The sequence below is a fragment of the Lithobates pipiens genome, unplaced genomic scaffold, assembly GCF_037356315.1.
Source record: "Lithobates pipiens isolate NorthernLeopardFrog02 unplaced genomic scaffold, aLitPip1_a1.2 Scaffold_8, whole genome shotgun sequence".
In the NCBI taxonomy this organism is placed as follows: domain Eukaryota; kingdom Metazoa; phylum Chordata; class Amphibia; order Anura; family Ranidae; genus Lithobates; species Lithobates pipiens.
In genome coordinates, this window is record NW_027507903.1 from 513,502,089 (window position 1) to 513,521,984 (window position 19,896).

The 19,896-nt window shown below is 44.6% G+C and overlaps 1 protein-coding gene across 2 annotated transcripts in view; it reads left to right on the forward strand.

Moving 5' to 3' along the window:
• The window catches only part of EFCAB6 (EF-hand calcium binding domain 6), a 270,887-nt gene that overhangs the window by 178,246 nt on the left and 72,745 nt on the right, over nucleotides 1-19,896 (forward strand). For both annotated transcript variants that reach the window (XM_077469390.1, XM_077469391.1), the window contains exons 17-19: nucleotides 1,556-1,727; nucleotides 12,307-12,421; nucleotides 16,022-16,155. In XM_077469390.1, the coding sequence (XP_077325516.1) occupies nucleotides 1,556-1,727; nucleotides 12,307-12,421; nucleotides 16,022-16,155 (421 nt within the window). The remainder of the gene's footprint in view (nucleotides 1-1,555; nucleotides 1,728-12,306; nucleotides 12,422-16,021; nucleotides 16,156-19,896) is intronic.

The window sequence follows — 19,896 nt, forward strand, 5'->3', positions numbered from 1 at the left end:
AGCAGCTGTTATCCTATGTCAGGGGTTGACAAATTTGCTTTGAATTTAGTAGCCAGTTAAAAAAGTTAGGAGACAGTTTTTATTTTTTAGAGTGGTAGGGATTGTCAGCTCCCGTGTTAAGGCCACTCATTTTCACCCCCTATCCCTAACTCACAATGGAGCACCCAGTCAATAACTCCAATGAAACGCTGTTACATCAGGGTTATGGGCTGACCAGAAAGAGTAAGGCTGGCAACAGATGGAACTGGTTGACACTGGCAGGTGGCACTGGCTGGCACTGGCAGGTGGCACTGGTTGCCATTGGCAGGCACGTGGAACTACCAGATGGCACTGGTAGGTGACACTGGTTTGGAACTGGCAGGTGACACTGGTTTGGAACTGGCAGGTGGCACTGGTGGTGGCACATGGCACTGATTGTCAGGTGGCACTGGTTTGTGATGGCAGGTGGCCCTGGTTGGCGGTGGCACTAGTTGTCACTGGCAGATGGCACTGATTGGCAGTGGCACTGGTTGGTGTTGGCAGGTGGAACTGGTTGGCGGTGGCACTAGTTGGCACTGATTGGCGGTGGCACTGGCAGGTGGCACTGATTGGTGGTGGCACTGGCAGGTGGCACGTTGCACTGATTGGTAGTGGCAGGTGGCACTGATTGGCAGTGGCACTGGTTGGCACTGGCAGATGACACTGGTTGGCGCTGGCAGGTGGCACTGGCAGGTTTCACACGGAGCACTCTGTTACTGAAATGTAACTGAGGAGCTGTCAGAATTGAGCTTAATGTCGGAATGGGCGGGACACGGCCGGGGTGGGCGGGGCCCGGCTGGGTGGGCGGGACTCAGCAGCTATCAAACACCAGCCAACGATTGGGCTGCTTAAGAAAAGGGGCGGGGCCACATACACGTAGCGGCCCGCCCAGATCCCATTGGCTGGTGTTTGATAGCTGCTGGCTCCCGCCAACCCCCGGCCGGTTCCTGCCCACTCTGACATCAAGCTGAAATCTGACAGATCCTCCTCTCTCCATTGCTTGTCAGTTTCACACACTTAGCGCGGCGCCGCTGAGTGTGGAGGAGGGAGGAGGACGGCAGTCAGTGTTAATGCTCTGCATGTTTGGGACATCGATAGTGAGTGGGCTGGTGGCAGCTTAGGCGCCAGGTTGCAATTTCTGGTCGCATTGGCAACCTGGCGCCTGGGGTTTGTCGAGCCCTGTCCTTTGTGTCCATGCACATTAGGCTGATTACAGGCATATTTTGATAAATTGATGAAGAAATTAGATTTTTTTTGCAGAAAAATGGATGTGTTTTCATTATCAAACTGTTATGGGTAAAGACCCACTTTAACATAAACTGAAATATGTGATTAGGGTTGCTTCCTTTTTAAAATACTGTAGTTAAAAAAAAAACATTGCATTCCTCCATACCATCCCTAGTCAAGCAGCTATTGTCTGAAAAACGACGGTATTTTGGCTATATATGCTACATGTTCCTTTCATATGCACCTAGCATTTTCAATGTACTTTTAGTAAAGCAATTGTTTAATTTGCACCTTTTCCCTCTCTTGGAAGAATGAAGGGAATTGAAAATCAAGCCAGCAATTTATTGAGGAATTTTACTGTGGATGAGGTGATCGACAAGCTGAAACAATGTATGACAAAGAACGGATTCACCGTCAAGGAAAGCTTTCTAGCCTGCAGCAGGCAGCCAGATGGAAAAGTCTCAAAGAAGGATTTCAGAAAGGTAAGAGAAGTTTTCCACTGCACTTGGCTCCAATGTGAGGGCATCGCCCAGGCAAGGTGGTGCCTTCTGAAAGGCAGTCGTGGGCTGGTACCTGGAGCCACAATGTATGAAGTAGCCAAGCATCAAGATTTACCAACTACGATAAAATTTTTAATGTTTTGGATCCATTTTCTGGCCAACTCTAGGCATTTGTGACTACATTCAGATGAAGGGAACTGAAGGGGGTGCAGAGGAGTCAGTAGACTCTTTAGAGTTCAAAAAAACATCAAACCATCTCTCCTTTTTATGTCTGGTGCTCTTTAAGCTTGAACAGTAGCTCTACACATAAAGCAGACAGCATGTTGCCTCCAAAAGCTCATTCTAGCATTCGTTTTCACTAAAATAATCACTTGTCACGAGAAGGGTGGAACTTGCATAAAAGGATACCTGTTACAGTGACGTGGCAGTAGTACATTAAGATAGAGGGTATGAACTCGGCACCAGCTACCAGGAAGAGTGGCTGCTTATTGCATTGCAGAGTGGTCCCAAAGTCTCCATCCAAATATCATAAGCATCTACTGCACAGTGTGATCTTCAGTTCAGTTCAGGTTCCTTTAAAAATGTTTTTTTTAGCATTTTTCCTTTATTTTCACCTAATAATTTTGCAAGTAACATATCCAGTTCAAGGATGACAACACTCACTCATTGTATTGTATCAGGACAACAGAAACAAGATAGAACTATTGAACCCCACCCTTCTCCTCTTCTCCATAACATAGAGGGGCAAAGTTCTGAACTTGTGAGAGATAGCTGAGAACACTGTCATTGATGACAGTCAGAACAAGCAGAGAGTGTGATGCCGCGTACACACGATCACACTATCCGGCGGACTGGACAATCCGTCCGTGTGTGGGCTCCGGTGGACTTTTTTTTCCCAAATGTCCGGCGGACTTAGAAAGAAGTTTTGACTCAAAAACTCAAAAATTCGGCCATCTGTGCACAAGTCCGCCGGACTTTTGAAATGAACGGACTTTTCCACACACAGAGAAAAGTCCGTTCATTTTGAACATGGCTCCAGGTAGACGGGACTTGCGAAGGAAGTCAATGTCGCCGTCTTCGGAGGTGAGATTGACACGTCGCTGGCCCCGTCACCTGGTATGGACTTAAAGGGGAAGCCCTATGCCGTAGAAACGGCGTGGGGGTCCCCCCAAAGTCCATATCATACCCTTATCCAAGCACGCAACCCGGACGGTCAGGAAAGGGGGTGGGGAGGAGCGAGCCCCCCCCCGGGCCGTACCAGGCCACATGCCCTCAACATGGTGGGGTGCTTTGGGGAAGGGGGGGCCCTGTGGCCCCCCCACCCCAAAGCACCTTGTCCCCATGTTGATGTTGACAAGGGCCTCTTCCCGAGAACCCTGGTCATTGGTTGTCGGGGACTGCGGGCGGGGGGCTTATCGGAATCCAGGAGCCCCCTTTCTTTCCTATGTGAATGAGTATGGGGTACAATGTACACCTGGTGAAAAAAATGTAAATAAAACACAACACAAGGTTTTAAAATAATTTATTGCACAGCTCCGGGGGTCTTCTTCCGTCTTGGGGGGTCTTCTCGCCAGACTCCTCTGCTATTTTCTGCTCTTTTGCTAGCTCTTTTACTAGCGGAGGAGCCCGGCTTTCTTCTTCGTCGCCGTCTGGGGGTCTTCTTCTGACCTCGGAGGTCTTGTCCCCCTCTTTGGTTCTTCTTTCCGGGCCTCCGCTCCTTCTTCCAGCTCTTTTACTAGCGGTGGCACGGTCTTCTGTCGTCGTCGCCGCCGCCGCCGCTGCCTTCTCTTTTCTTCTTCTCTTCTTCTTCTTCCTTGAGATGTTGATTCGACGCTGTCTCTGATGCTGGGACTGTGACATCATAAGGGGCGGGGGCATCACACGGTGACCCCGCCCATTGTCCCTATATAAGTCGCCGCACAACGCGTCCCTGTCATTACGGCCAGAGACAGCATCGAGTCAACATCTCAAGGAACACGAAGAGAAGAAGAAGAGAAGGCGACGACTGAAGACCGAGCCACCACTAGTAAAAGAGCTGGAAGAAGAAAGCGGAGGCCCGGCAAGAAGAACCAAAGAGGGGGACAAGACCCCCGAAGTCGGAAGAAGAGGCGGCGGTGACAGAAGACCGGGCCATCGCTAGTAAAAGAGCTGGAAGAAGAAAGCGGAGGCCCGGCAAGAAGAACCAAAGAGGGGGACAAGACCCCCGAAGTCGGAAGAAGAGGCGGCGGTGACAGAAGACCGGGCCATCGCTAGTAAAAGAGCTATAGGAAGAAAGCGGAGGCCCGGCAAGAAGAACCGAAGAGGGGGACAAGACCCCCGAAGTCGGAAGAAGACCCCTGGACAGCGGCGGCGACGAAGAAGAAAGCCGGGCTCCTCCGCTAGTAAAAGAGCTAGCAAAAGAGCAGAAGATAGTGGAGGATTACGGCGAGAAGACCCCCCAAGATGGAAGAAGACCTCCGGAGCTGTGCAATAAATTATTTTAAAACCTTGTGTTGTGTTTTATTTACATTTTTTTCACCAGGTGTACATTGTACCCCATACTCATTCACATAGGAAAGAAAGGGGGCTCCCGGATTGCGATAAGCCCCCCCCCGCCCGCAGACCCCGACAACCAACGGCCAGGGTTGTCAATAAGAGGCCCTTGTCCTCATCAACATGGGGACAAGGTGCTTTGGGGTGAGAGGGCCGCACGGCCCCCCTTCCCTAAAGCACCCCCCATGTTGAGGGCACGCGGCCTGGTACGGCTCAGGAGGAGGGGGGCGCCCACTCTTCCCCACCCCCTTTCCTGACCGGCTGGGCTGCGTTCTCGGATAAGGGTCTGATATGAACTTTGGCGGGGACCCCCACGCCATTTTTTCCGCGTAGGGCTTCCCCTTTAAGTCCATCCCAGGTGATGGGGCTAGCGAGTTGTCAATCTCACCACCGAAGGCGGCGACATTGATTTCCTTTGCTAGTCCCGTCTACCTGGAGCCGCGTTCAAAATGAACGGACTTTCCTCCGTGTGTGGGCAAGTCTGTTAATTTCAAAAGTCCGGCGGTCTTTTCGTGTGGGCAGGTCTGCTCGTTTGGAAAGTCCGACGGACCTCTGCTTCAAAGTCCGGCGGTTTGTCCGCCGGGCTAAGTCTGCTGGATAGTCCGATCGTGTGTACGCAGCATGAGAGGTTATAAGCTGACCAGATTGCTGGCAAGATGAGAAGATATTTTATCGAATTCATCACACGGATATAATTAAATGCTTACATATTGTTATTTAACAGACCCAAAGGAACTAAAACAGTGAAGAAGTTCATTGTTAGGATTTACATATTTCAAGAACTAGCAGCCCTCCTTTCATCTTAAAGTGGCTGTAAACTCTTACATACCACTTTTACCTACAGGTAAGCCTATAGGCTTACCTGTAGGTACTGGAAATATCTCCTAAACCTGCACAGTTTAGGAGATATTCACCATATACACGTGCGCCTACATCATCGGCGCATGTACACTGAAGAAAGGGCACAATCATGCCGTTTCTACAGGGCCCCATGCCGTGACCATCGGCTCCACGTTACGCGACTCTGGCCAGTCACAGAGCCGGAGTCCACAGCCCTGAAGGAAGAGGGGTGAAGATGGACGCACCCTCCAGGGTCATCGGAGATATCGCAGGCCTTGTTTGCAGGTAAGTGGCACATTATGGGCTAGTATACGATGCATACTAGCCCATTATGCTTTTACTTTGCAGGGAACAAAAGAGGACCTAAAACCCATTAGGGTTTACTTTCTCTTAAACCAGCTGGCCCCCTTTTGATAGATGGAGTCCTGTGCAGCAGTACAGTCTGCACAAACACTATCTGGGAATCCAATAAATCCCTACTGTCTATCTCTGTAGCTTTACTGACACGTGTGCGAGATTCAGATACTTCCTAATGCAGCAAATAGATTGTAATCTCTAATGAGCAGGGCTCTCTGATTTCCACCTGTATTGAATTGTATTGTAATTGTACTGTCTGCCCCAATGTTGTAAAGCGATGCGTAAACTGTCGGCGCTATATAAATCCTGTATAATAATAATAATAATGCAAATTAAAAAATAATTACCTCTAGTTTGAGGTACCAGAGGTAATTATTTTTTATTTTTTTATTATTATTTTTATTTTAGATATAAAAACTAGAGCTAATTAAGGCCTGCTTCACACCTATTTTTTTAGTGCATTTTCAGTTTTGCAGAAACACACTACAGTCCATTTAACATGGTTTCCTATGGGTCACATTCACATCTGTGTATTTTATGGAAAGGACCAGGGACTTTTTTCAGATTTTTGGTTCCATAGACTTCAATGGATCAAAAATGTGTATTGAAAAATGCAAAATGCACCTGGAATATGCAAACTGCAACCTGCACATGTGAATCAGGCCTAAGACCAACTCCAACTTGGCATACTGGGGGAGATTTATTAAAACTGGTGCACACAGAATCTGGTGCAGCTGTGCATAGTAACCGGTCAGCTTCTAGATTTTATTGGCAAAGCTTAAAGTGTTACTAAACCCACAACAGTAAAATCAGTCTGTATATGCAGTAAAGCATGTTTGTTATACTCACGGTGGAACCTAAGGGGTTAATCCTCTGCATTGTGTAAAAAAAGTCGTTTGATCCTGTCTTCTCTGATCCTCCCCTGCTATTACTATGCCCGATCCATCTACTGATAGAACAGAACCTTGGAGGCACTCTGCACATGCTCAGTTTGGTGTGTGTTGCTAGACAATTTTTTTTTGGAGGCTGCATGTGATCAGCACAGGGCCAATGAGCACTGTCCAGACAGAGGGTAAGGGGCCATGCAGCCTCAAAAGACAGTCAGAGGAGAATAAAGACTCCTTCTACTAGCTATAACCAGTGCTCAGCAAAAGTCACAAGACTGCTATAAACTGCTGATGAGAAAAGATATTTTCCAGTTAATATTTACTAAAATAATTGCATTTCCATGTTCTGTGTACTGTGGGAGGCCAGATATAGTGAATGCAGGTTCTCAGGTTCTGGGTTTAGTAACACATTAAGGCCTGATTCACTCCTATGCAGGTTGCAGTTTGCATATTCCAGGTGCATTTTGTGTTTTTCAATACACGCTTTTGATCATTGAAGTCTATGGAACCAAAAACCAGAAAAAAGTCCCTTGCCCTTTCCATAAAATGCACAAATGTGAACTACATCCATAAGAAACCATGTTAAATGGACTGTAGTGTGTTTCTGCAAAACTGAAAATGCACTAAAAATGCATAGGTGTGAACCAGGCCTAACTGAACAAGCTGAAGTTAGAAGCTGTTTGTTTATTATGCACAACAGCACCAGATTCTGTGTGAACCAGTTTTAGTAAATCTCACCCACAGAGACAGACAAAGTGCCTGTCTCTGAACGCTGTGCAGCAGAGCAGAAAATTTGCCGCTGCAGCTCCCTCCCCAGTGTGGCAGCCTCCAGGCCGCTAGAGATGTTCACGTTGCCTGCAGGGAAAGCCAATTAGATTAGTTCCCCATCAGGTTCGCTCTCTCCCTGTAATTGACAGCAGGCAGTGAGAGGATTCCATAGCCAATAGCAGGCTGTTTATTGACTAAAGATCCACCCACTGCCTGCTGTCAATCACAAGGGGAGTGGACCTGATGGGGAACTAGTGTCTGTAAATCCCCATCCCATCTGTGTGATAGCTGCAGCGGCAGGAAGAAGTGCGGCTGTACAAAGGCTAGAGTATCTGTATGGGTACTGTGGGCTCAGTGTGGCTCTATATGCACAGCCCCAGATATGTGTCATTGTTTAATCGCTTCCTGACCTCTTCACACAGATATACTGTGGCAAAAGGGCACAAAGGCAGATTAACGTACCTGTACGTCGCCTTTTAATAGGTGGGATACCCACGTTCGTCTCACGGTGAGGAAGAACGGGGAAATGCTAATGTAAACAAGCATCTCCCCATTCTGCCTAGTGACACTGTCACTGATCAGCTCTCCCTGTAATCGGAAGCGGTGATCAGTGACATGTCACACACAGCCCCCGCCCCCCCCCCCCCACAGTTAGAATCACTCCCTAGGACACACTTAATCCCTACAGTGCCACCTAGCGGTTAACCCCTTCACTGCCAGTGAAATTTTTACAGTAATCAATGCAATTTGTTAGCATTGATCGCTGTATTAATGCTCGTGGTCCCAAAAATGTGTCAAAATTGTCCAATGTGTCCGCCATAATGTCGCAGTCACAATAAAAATCGCTGATCGCTGCCATTACTAGTAAAAAAAAAATAATCAATAAAAATGCCTTAAAACTATCCCCTATTTTGTAGACACTATAACTTTTGCACAAACCAATCAATAAACGCTTATTGCATTTTTTTTCACCAAAAATATGTAGAAGAATACATATCGGCCTAAACTGAGCAAATAAAATGTTTTTTAAAATATTTTTTGGGGGCTATTTATTATAGCAAAAAGTAAAAAATAAAATTTTTTTTTTTCAAAATTGTCACTATTTTTTGTTTATAGCGCAAAACTATAAACCGCAGAGGTGATCAAATACCACCAAAAGAAAGATCTATTTGTGGGAAAAAAAGGACATCAATTTTGTTTGGGAGCCATGCCGCACGACCGCTCAATTGTTTAGTTAAAGCAGCGCAGTGGCAAATCGCAAAAAGTGCTCTGGTCAGAAAGGGGGCAAATTCTTCCGGGGCTGAAGTGGTTATAAAAGGTAAATGAATTTGTTGCCCACACAGACATTTGTCGTTTAAATGCTAGGAGTGTCTTAGCCCTTGTACACGCGGTTGGACATTCCGACAACAAAATCCGTCGGATTTTGTCCGAAACTGGTGTTGCATACACACGGCCGGACAAAGTTGTCGGAAAATCCGATCGTTCATAACGTGATGACATTATTTAGTTACGACGGGACTACGTTCAGGCTAGTAGCCAATAGCTTTGGTCTAGGAATTTGATCTGAGCATGCATGGCACTTTGTCCGATCGGATTTCTCTACAAATGATCGGACAAAGTCCGATCGGTCATGTTGTCGGAAAATGTTTATAAACTTTGTTGGTCGGACATTCCGACGGAAAAAGTCAGATGGAGCAAACACACTGTCGTATTATCCTACAACACGGTCCGATCGGACATTTTCCGTCGGAATGTCCGACCGCGTGTACAAGGGCTAAGACTCATTATGAATTACCCCATATGTATATTATCAGTGGGGCCCCCATTCTTCTCAGTGCAGGACCCTGAAATTTCTACTCACGCCTCTAGATGTGATCTGGGTGGATCATTTTGATATTTTGTGTCAGTCAATCAAAACTTGCTGGAAACAGGAAAAAAAATACGGTAAGTATTTGATTCTTTCCTCCCAGTCTAATTCTCTGGCGTATCATCTGTCACATGCGTTTAATGATGACATGTTACATAATAGCGATTACAGGTTGACTCGGGGCTCGCACTGATAAAAAGGCTCATTCGGTTATGCAGGGAGACTTCTTAGCACAATGAGAACAGTGTCAAGTTGTTAATGAGAGATTTTTCATTCTGTTAACACCTCCCGGAGCCCCACTAGCCAGAAATCATCCTCGTTACACACTTCACAATTAACACATGCTGAAGACATATAGAAAGGTATCAATGGCTGCTTTTCTGTGTTAGATGGCAGCACTGTCCAAAATAGGAAAGCATTTTTCCCCAATTACTGCTGAAATGCAGGAGCGTGTTATAGAGAACGTTCTGTTTACTGTGTTTTCTTATTCTGGATCTTTAACACCAGATCTTTAATGATCCACTTAAAGGACTGCAAAGCACATATGCATTATATAAATAAAGCAGATTTTTATTATCTGGAATAGTTGTACAGTAATTGCTACATTTAGCTAAAGCCAAAGTTTTGATGAGACTTTTGTATTTTAATGCTACTTTTTACATATTTGTAATATTTATATGTAAAGTATCTGTTTAAAGCGTATCTAAACCCAAGAACACAAATGTAATTAATTGCAGAATACCAGTCATTAGATGAAGTGGCTGTTCAGTCTCTTATTCCCTTTATTTTCACCTGGTGATTGTGCCAGTCATAGGGTTACAACATTCTATTACTATACTGTATCTGTGGTGGAACAGCTTCTTTATAATACAGGGTGGTGGTGTTCTGTAGTCCACAGAGATAGCTCAGAACAGTTTAACTGGTAGCAGAACAGGCAGAGAGCACAGGAAGGTTATTGGATTTCTGGCAGGATATCTTGTTGCAGTTATCGAACAGATATAACAAAGCGCATTCAATATTATATAAAGTATTTAACAGGTACCAAAAGATAAACAAGTACGAGAATCCTGTTGTTGGAGATATATACAGATTTAAAGACAGTCTGACACTTTTCCAATTGAAGGGCAGAACCAAAGCCCTCCACCCCACCGATGTCTTTGCTGTGCTCCCCTACTGTTCCACTTGTAGATCAAAGTTGTAGGTCTAAACCTGAACTTGAATTACAATTTACTGAGGTCCGGTCAGTAAAAATTTTTTCCAGCAGAGGTCCAAATATCATGTCGGTACACGTGGCGCCTTTTCACATGTGCCAAACCGCATGTTGCTGCAGCACCATGTGGCTTGGTGCGGCGCTATTTTCGAAAAAAAAAAGGTCAAGGACTTCTTTCTCGGTTTCTTGTGGATAGTATAACCCATTAAGATGGGCTGACCTACCCACGACATGTGCACCTAATGCACATACACAGATCATTCTTACATCAGCGTCCCCAGTCCCCAGTGCACATCAGAGTCCCCTCCCTCTTTACATCAAGATCCCCTCTTGATGAGTGTTCTTCAGGTCCCCCTTTACATTACTCCTTCCACCCCTTTCACAGTAATGTTCTCACACTTCCTTGACATCAGCCCCGACCGACAGTACTGTCCTCTGCCCCTATTTACATTATCCCCCCACATTACTGCCACCCCATATTACTGTCCACATTACCCCCCACATTACATTTCTCAGCCCCCCACCTCACAATCCTCAGCCTTCCACTTTAATGTCCTCATCCCCCCCTCCACATTACAATCATCAGTCCCCCCCACATTACAGTCCTTAGCCCCCACTTTAATGTCCTCAGCCCCCACACTTTAATGTTCTCAGCTCCCTTCACATTACAGTCCTCAGGTCCTCCTGCTTTAATGTCCTCAGCCCCCCCATCACAGTCCTCAGGCCCCCCCACATTACAGTCCTCAGCCCCCCACTTTGATATCATCAGTCCCCCACATCACAGTCCTCAGCCCCCCACTTTGATGTCTTCAGTCCTCCACTTTGTTGTCCTCAGCCTCCACTTTGATGTCCTCTGCCCACCACATCACCTCCTCAGCCCCCTACGTTTATGTCCTTCACCCACCACATCACAGTCCTCAGTTCCCCCCCCCCCCACTTTGATGTCCTTAGCCCATCACCTCAGTCCTCAGCCCCTCACTTTGAATATCTTCAGCTTCCCCACTTTAATGTCCTCAGCTTCCCACATTACAGTCCTCTGTCCTCCAAAGTTAATATTCTTAGCCCCTCTCACATTAGTCCTCAGCCCCCTAATTTAATGTCCTAAATCCCCCCACATTAAGTACAGGTGTGAACAAAAAACAAGTTTCGGATGTGAGGGGGGGGGGGGATTAGATCCTCTGTCAGGTTTTTGCTGTTTGTGTCCTCATAGAATTATTACCTGTTCAATGACTTCAAGGACACTGAATTGAACTAAACTTTCTGTTTTTGCTCTATGGGTTTCACTATCTATATATTTCTTGGAAGGAATCAGTATGGTCTGGAGAACAGGTTTGAAAGAAGGAAATCCAAAAGCCCAAGGTGTCACTGGGGAAGTCCCTAAAGGGGAGTGGAACGTTAACATCAGTAATAACCTTCATCATTTAATTAAAACTATTTAAAAGTAAAAAATATCATATTATTTTTTAGCTATTCAAATGATTGCATTCAATTCCAGAATTTTATACCGACAAGTCAGTTTTTAGAACATGATTCAGTCAGTAAATTTGCATATTTACCTGCGTGGAACATAAGCTGCTACATATGTGTGCTCCAATTCAAATTATTTAGGATTAAATTAACAAACTCTAAATTTTTTCTTCTGTTGTTTATGGAGAACAAATTCCCCTGCTGTCACGGGCCTCGTTTTCAGGCGCCTGCTGTCATTCAAGTAGTTAAATCCTCCGAAATAATTACTTACATTTCATCTGTCAAGTCCTCGTTATGTAAGTCATTTCCTTCCCAAGAGAAGACGAGATTTTCCCCCGCGAGACTTGATTGAAACTTCTGAAAGAGAAGAATAAAGTTCTGGAGTTTTGTGGTTCCCCATGGCAGTATTTTTCCCAACTCCAGCGCCATCTCCTTAGAGAGCGCGCTCCATTCATTAACGCGTTTACAATTTTTTTTTTTTTTGGGGTTTTAAGACTTGGAAATACTTTATATCACAGATCCTGTGTTGTAAATTTCTTAGCTAAAGCCAACGTTATTTGACAATCTGCACTTCAGAAAAATGACACATCTGCTATAGTTACTTGCCTTCATCTGTAGCTTCTCTCTCCTCAGGTTCTGCAGGATCATGAGCTGCATCTGGATGAAGATCAGTTTAATGCCTTAACCAAAAAATTGGGCTTTACAAAAGACGGCCTTAGTTATCTGGATTTTGTCTCGTTGTTTGAAGGTATAGATTAAACCTAATTCAATTCTTTAAGCCAAGCCCTGAGGAGATATAAGAGACATAAATGGATGCAGCTATACATGTTTGCTTTTGATTTAAATATAAGTAGTGTAAGTACTTGAATTTGATCTGGTATTAGCTTCTTGCAATCCCTTGTACAGCAGAGCTCAGGCTAGGAGAGGGCAAAGCAGCACAAGTGGCCAGTTGTGCTGCAGTGCGAAGAACATGCTGATAGATTTAGAGTGCAGAGAGACATAGAGATGAGCTCATTCGTTTGCTGCTTCTTATTTCACTGTCCAGTCACAGGCTGGAGTAGGGCAGTCACATGATCTGAATGCCCTCTGGCACAATAATTGGGTGACAATCTCACAAACACAAATGTTTGGCTTGACCAAAAGTCCTTGCTTAACGAAAATGCAGAGAGGGAAAATAATATTGGCCATGCCGTACTTTCATGCCTGTCTGATTGATTGTTCCTCATGAGAATGGTTGGGCAGTATTTCTATTAACTGCTTCACTTGGATAGGGCAACAGTCTTTATGTATCGCTAGAGGCCACTCTATATTCCCGAGTTAAATGTACAACTATAGGAAACATTTTTATTTTTATTTTGGATATAACAAGGGAAAGTTATAACACCTGTCAGATTTAGTTTTTTTTGCCCTCTGTGCCCCATTGGGGAGATTTACCTTCACTTCCTGTCCCATAGCCACAGCAGGAAGGGAATCCCTGCAAATTAAGGGAATTCATTGGGGCCCCCCAGGTCTCCAGTGTCCCTAATGGAAGATTTCCCCTCTATTATTGTTCTGTGGACAACACAAAATGTGGGATTTTTTTTTACTTTCACTTTTAATAATAATGTTAAACAGCAAATAGAGAGGGTGGATCTCCCTAACAGGGGTACAGATAGTAAAAAAAAAACTGACAGATGTTCTAATCCCTCTTCACTCTCTCAAAAAAAATAAAAAATAAAAAAAGGTAGAAGGGTGCATAATAAAATAGTTTACACATGGTGGGGGCTCATGAAAATTATTCCAAGCAAACCGGTCTTGCCAATCATTACTGTAATGTTTGGCTGATTATTTCACTGGTTCAATAAAGCTGAATTTCAGGCAAACAGCAAAATACACATATGAAATACATACATAGGAACTATTTACCAGCCAAATTATTTAGATCTATGGCTATCCAGTTCTAAAGCCGCGTACACACGGGCGGACTGTCTGGCCAACTTAGTCCGTCGAAACACATTTCAGCGGACAGTCCGCTCGTGTGTGGGCTTCAGCTGACTTTTTCAGCGTGCAGTCTGGCGGACTAAGTATTTCGGAATTTCCGTAATATTGTCCGTCCAACTTTGGTTTCAGCGGACAATCCGCTCGTGAGTAGGCTAGTTCGACGGACTAAGTATGGCGCATGCTCAGAAAGGATTTACACGGCGAAAGGTTGCATTGCTGTGTATTGGACTTCCTATTTCTAGTCCCGTCGTACGTGCTGTACACGTCATCGCGCAAGCTTTCGACGGACTGTTGTTCATCCGTGTGTGGTCAAGTCCGTTCATTCGAAAGTAGGACGGACTGTCCGTCGGATTGTCTGACGGACTAAGTTGGCCATACAGTTCGCCCGTGTGTACGCGGCTTAAGATTTACACAGCCCTGTCTGGCAGGGCATGAAGCCTGGTTTTAATTTCTTCTACTGCAGTTCAGTAACACTTATGCCGTGTACACACAATCGGAATTTTGTTCAGAAAAAGCTCTGATGGTTTTCCCGATGGAATTTCGACTGGATTTCGCTCAAGCTGTCTTGCATGCACACGGTCACACCAAATTCCGACCGTCAAGAATGCGATGACATACAACACGTACGACGGGACTAGAAAAAGGAAGATCAATAGCCAGTAGCCACTAGCTCCCGTCTTTTTAGTTGAATCTGAGCATGTGAGTTTTTGTGTGTCGGAATTGCATACACACGATCAGAATTTCCAATAGAAACTTTTTCCGTCAGAAAAATTGAGAACCTGCTCTTAATCTTTTGCTGGCGGAAATTTGGGCAGCAAAATTCCGATGGAGCATACACACGGTCGCATTTTCCAACGAAAAGCTCTCATCTGTCTTTTGCTGGCCAAAATTCAATAAAGTGAAGCAATACAGTATTAAGCCTAGCTTTCTGTCATCCTGCTTTCCTCTCCTTTCAGTGTGTTCCTTGTTTGCTCGTGAGCTGTCAGAAACCATGAAACTAGGCTGAGACAGAAGTACAGTTAAATCACACTTGTTTAATAATAAAAGTAAAAAGAACAAACGTAGTCAAAACATAGCCAAAGTTCAGTAACGGCAATAGATCGTCAGCTAAGCCAGAAGTCCCAGGGATCAATGTAGTGGAACAGCATGCAGAATCTAGAGCCAGAAGGGATGTCAGCAAAGCCAGTCTTTAACCAGTTCCCGACCCGGCGCACAACGATATACGTTGGCAGAATGGCACGGGCAGGCAAACTGGCATACAGGTACGTCCAGTTGAAATTGCCGCCCTGCCATCTGGACTCCCGTGAGTCCGTGATACCCACGATCGTCTCACGAGTAGGGCTGAACGGGGAGATACCGATATAAACGGCATCTCCCCGTTCTGCCTAGCAACAAGTGACACTGATCTCTGCTCCCTGTGATTGGAGCAGAGATCAGTGTTCACTAGCACACAGCCCAGCCCCCCACAGTTAGTAACACGCCCCTAGGACACACTTAACCCCTACACTGCCACCCCCTGGTTAACCCCTTCACTGCCAGTGTCATTTACACAGGAATCAGTGCATTTGTATAGCACTGATTGCTGTATAAATGACAATGGTCCCAAAAATGTGTAAAAAATGTCCGATGTGTCCGCCATAATGTCGCAGTCACAATAAAAATTGCTTATCGCCGCCATTACTAGTAAAAAAAAAAAAATATTAATAAAAATGCCATAAAACTATACCCTATTTTGTAAACGCTATAAATTTTATGCAAACCAATCAATAATCGCAGATTTTTTTTACCAAAAATATGTAGAAGAATACGTATCGGCCTAAACTGAGGAAAAAAATTTTTTTCTTTATATATTCTTGGGGGATATTTATTATAGCAAAAAGTAAACAATAATGTGTTTTTTTTTCAAAATTTACGCTCTTTTTTTGTTTATAGCGCAGTGGTTAAACAGGAACGCAGGCAATAGTTTCTTGTGATGTGACTAAGGCGAGGCAGAGCTCCTCTGGTCTAAATGGCTTAAATAGGCAGGACTGACGAGTAAGATCATCAACAGCTTAGAGGAGAGATGGGAGCTGACAGTTAGCCGACAGCTGAGCGGCCAGCTCAGAGAAAGAAGGACTGAGCCCAGCCCTGACATGAGCACCACTGATTGGCCCCCTGTGCTGCTGTCCCCCCCCCCCCCCCCAGTCTGAGCTCTTCTGTGCAAAGATTGCAAAAGACTGGAGCCAAGTATATTGTTTAAATGCTTGTGTCTTTGATATCTGCTTGAAGTTCAGCTTTAAATTTTGGAAAATTTGATGTGTGATCTGTTGTTTCACAGCATTTGTTAAGTGAAAAAATATGTATCCTAATGTATTATTTATGGCCTTAGTCCCATCAGGATATGGACCTGCCGATAAGTTACATAACAGCCCCAACCACCATGTTAACAACACCAAGTTCCATTACATGACAGCAGAGGAGTGTCTCAGCCAGTTCGTGAGCAAATTAAGAGAAGGCTATGGGGTAAGTATGAGTGAATTATAGGATGCAGGGCATGTACAGTGCCCAGGATAAGCTCCCATGGGCCTTATGTTTATGATGCATTCTGCTGCTCAGAAATGCAGCTACAACTGGCCTAATAATGAAAGAATTCTGTTCTACAAGGGATTTTCTTATAGATGCTGTAAAGATTAAAATTGTAAATGTACATCAAATCAGTGGCGTAACTAGAACCTTCAGGGCCCCAATGTAAGAAACCACGAAGGGCCCCCCTGACCCCCAGACAGGGCCCTTTCCTCCGAGCCCAGTGGCCGAACACCAGGGCTGGGTCATAAGTGGGTGGCTGCATATAAAGGAACCGATCTCTCCATTTCCCCCCACTTCTCCTCCTCTCCCTCTCACAGGCATTCAGTGGCTGCAGGAGGAAAATGGAGAGATCGGTTCCTCTATGTCGGTGTTTCTCAATCTTTTTTCCAGCATAGTGATGATGCATTTAGGGGGTTAAAACAGGCAGTCAGGAGGCTATCAGATGCCTCAGAAAAGTGATCTGAGAATGGATCGCTTTTCAGAGGAACAGCATTTTCTTGCTGGCACTTTGAACAATTGGTAAAAAAAAAAAAAATAATCTGTTCTGATTGTACACATGGGGGTCAGGATTTAAAGTGCATATGTAAAATGTGCATACATACATGCAAACACACATATACGCAAATACACACACACATATATAAACATACACACATAATACAGTATCTCACAAAAGTGAGTCGAACCCCCACATTTTTGTAATTTTTTTTTATATCTTTTCATGTGAAAACACTGAAGAAATTACACTTTGTTACAGAGGGGTACACCACTAAGGGAAAATGTCCAAATTGTGCCCAATTAGCAATTTTCTCTCCCCTGTGTCATGTGACTCATTGGTTTTACAAAATCTCAGGTGTGAATGGGGAGCAGGCGTGTTACATTTGGTGTTATCGCTCTCACTCTCTCATACTGGTCACTGGAAGTTCAACATGGCACCTCATGGAAAAGGACTCTCTGGAGATCTGAAAGAAAGAATTGTTGCCCTACATAAAGATGGCCTAGGCTATAAGAAGATTGCCAAGACCCTGAAACGGAGCTGCAGCACGGTGGCCAAGATCATAAAGCTGTTTAACCGGACAGATTCCACTCAGAACAGGCCTCACCATGGTTGACCAAAGAAGTTGCGTGCACATGCTCAGCTTCATATGCAGAGATTGTCTTTGGGAAATAGACGTATGAGTGCTGCAGAGGTTGAAGGGGTGGGGGGAGGGGGGTCAGCCTTTCAGTGCTCAGACCATACGTCGCACACTGCATCAAATTGGTCTTCATGGCTGTCATCCCGGAAGGAAGCTTCTTCTAAAGATGATGCACAAGAAAGCCCACAAACAGTTTGCTGAAGACAAGCAGACTAAGGACATGGATTACTGGAACCATGTCCTGTGGTCTGATTAGACCAAGATAAACTTATTTGGTTCAGATGGTGACAAGCGTGTGTGGCGGCAACCAGGTAAGGAGGACAAAGACAAGTGTGTCTTGTCTACACGCTGCAGTGGCGCTTTTCAGGCACCGTTAACACTTTTTGGGCCACTAGCGGGGGTTAAAAGCGCTGCTAAAACTACGGTAAATCGCTGTTTTATAGAGGCGCTTTACCGCTGACGCCCCAGCGCCTCAGTGTGAAAGTGCCCTAATGGCTGTGTGTTGAATTATATTGAGGTGACAGCAAATTTACACTGTTATACAAGCTGTACACTCACTACTTTACATTGTAGCAAAGTGTAATTTCTTCAGTGTTGTCACATAAAAAGATAAAATATTTTAAAAAATGTGAGAGGTGTACTCACTGCTGTGAGATACTGTATATAAAACTCACACATACACACACATACTGTATAAGCACACACAACTACATGCACACACACACACATATATAAACACACATATATAAATGCACATATGCACACACAAATAAACACATGCACACACATACAGGGCCGCTGTTAGAAATCATGGGGCCCCATACAGCCTACCTGACGGGGCCCCCTTGACCCCGCCCACAACCCACCCTGGCCCCGCCCACAGCCCCACCCCTCGTTCCGCACCTGCCTTCACGCTGTCAGGGTGGGGGGGGGGGGTGTCTGGAGGCAGGAGCTGGAACATGTAACATTTATAGCGCCCCACCATTCATAAATGCATCTGAATGGGAGAGATGTCAGTGTTTTGACATCTGTGCCCTTTCAGTTTGTCTTCATACACCACCAACTTGTGGTAATCAAGTGGGTGCGGGTTAATATAGTTATTTAGCTTTTTTTTTTTTTTTTTTTTTAGCTAGAAGTTAAAAGCTGCTTGGGCCCCCCCTACTGGCCAGGCCCGGTACAACAGGGCTGGTTGTACTGCCCTATCAGCGGCCCTGCACACATACATGCACATTCACATATATGCACACACACACACATGCACACATACATGCACACACACATATACACACATACATATGTATACACACATACATGCACACACGTATAAACACATATAGAGTACATAGATAGCTTTTAAAAAAACGCCAGTACTGTACCTCTTCCTGTCGGGTGCTGCACTGTAGGGGAGGCAAAAAGCACAGCATACACTGTGCTTTCACTTTAGGTGTAAACAGTGTGACCGAGCTCCGCAGTGCCGATTTACAGTTCGGTGGAGGATCAGGGAGCTCGGTCTCAGCCACCCTTGCTGCTTTACCTATCCAGGCATATAGGGGGCCCGGTCGCGATGGCAACTCCTACGACCACTGTACGTCCAATCCTGCATGAAATACTGCACATCAACACTTATTCTCAAAAAGAGACTGCTCTGTATGAAACGTTTAATTTAATAATATAAAAAAAAAAAAAAAACATGAAACACTCTCAACACTTTGTTAATGGAAAAATAGTGTGTATTTTCAGTGAGGTTCAATTATGAGTTATTATTTCAGCACTTAGTTTAATATAATTTTTAATATTCCTTACACATTTTTATGAGCTTGCTCTATTTATTTTTTTGTTATTTAATTCTTGTTGACCTTGTCAAGTCAGGGTCTGTTTACTAGATAGACTCTCCCACCCCTCACCCTAAAAAAAAAAAAAATTCTGCACAAAACAAAAAAACACATCTAAGAAGAAAATGTATGCACTTACCTACTACCCTTATTTCTTACTATGGTACCTGGGTGAGAGTAATAACATAGGCCTATCCTGAGAGTCAATAGGGATGGCAAATTATTGTGGATTTTGGTCATTTTGAGCTTTAAGTAGCTCCTAAGAGTTAGTAAAGCTACTTTCAACAACTATCACGGACCTGTGCCAAAAAAGCTTGCCCTTTGTTGGTAAGCAAATCAATGTGATCACTATGACGGGGCATACAACAAACATGATTTTGTTGATAAACAAGGTTAGGCCTAGATAGATGGAGCGATCAATCAACTTGGGTACAATTAGTATGCCCGTACATGGTTTGAATTTATGCTGGTCCCTGCTGAACCAGCCGAGATTTGAACAGTCTATGGCTAGCTTAATTGGTGGGCATACAATTATTGCAGCTATACAAGAGCCCTCTGGGGCCAATGTTTACTATATGTGGATCAGTTGGATGGCAGAAACCTTCCCACTGTCACATGTACTTGGCTCAATTTTATCTAGCTGTCAATCAATACACCATGAATAAGTCATTTATTTATTATTATATTATTTATTTAGTAATTTTTACATT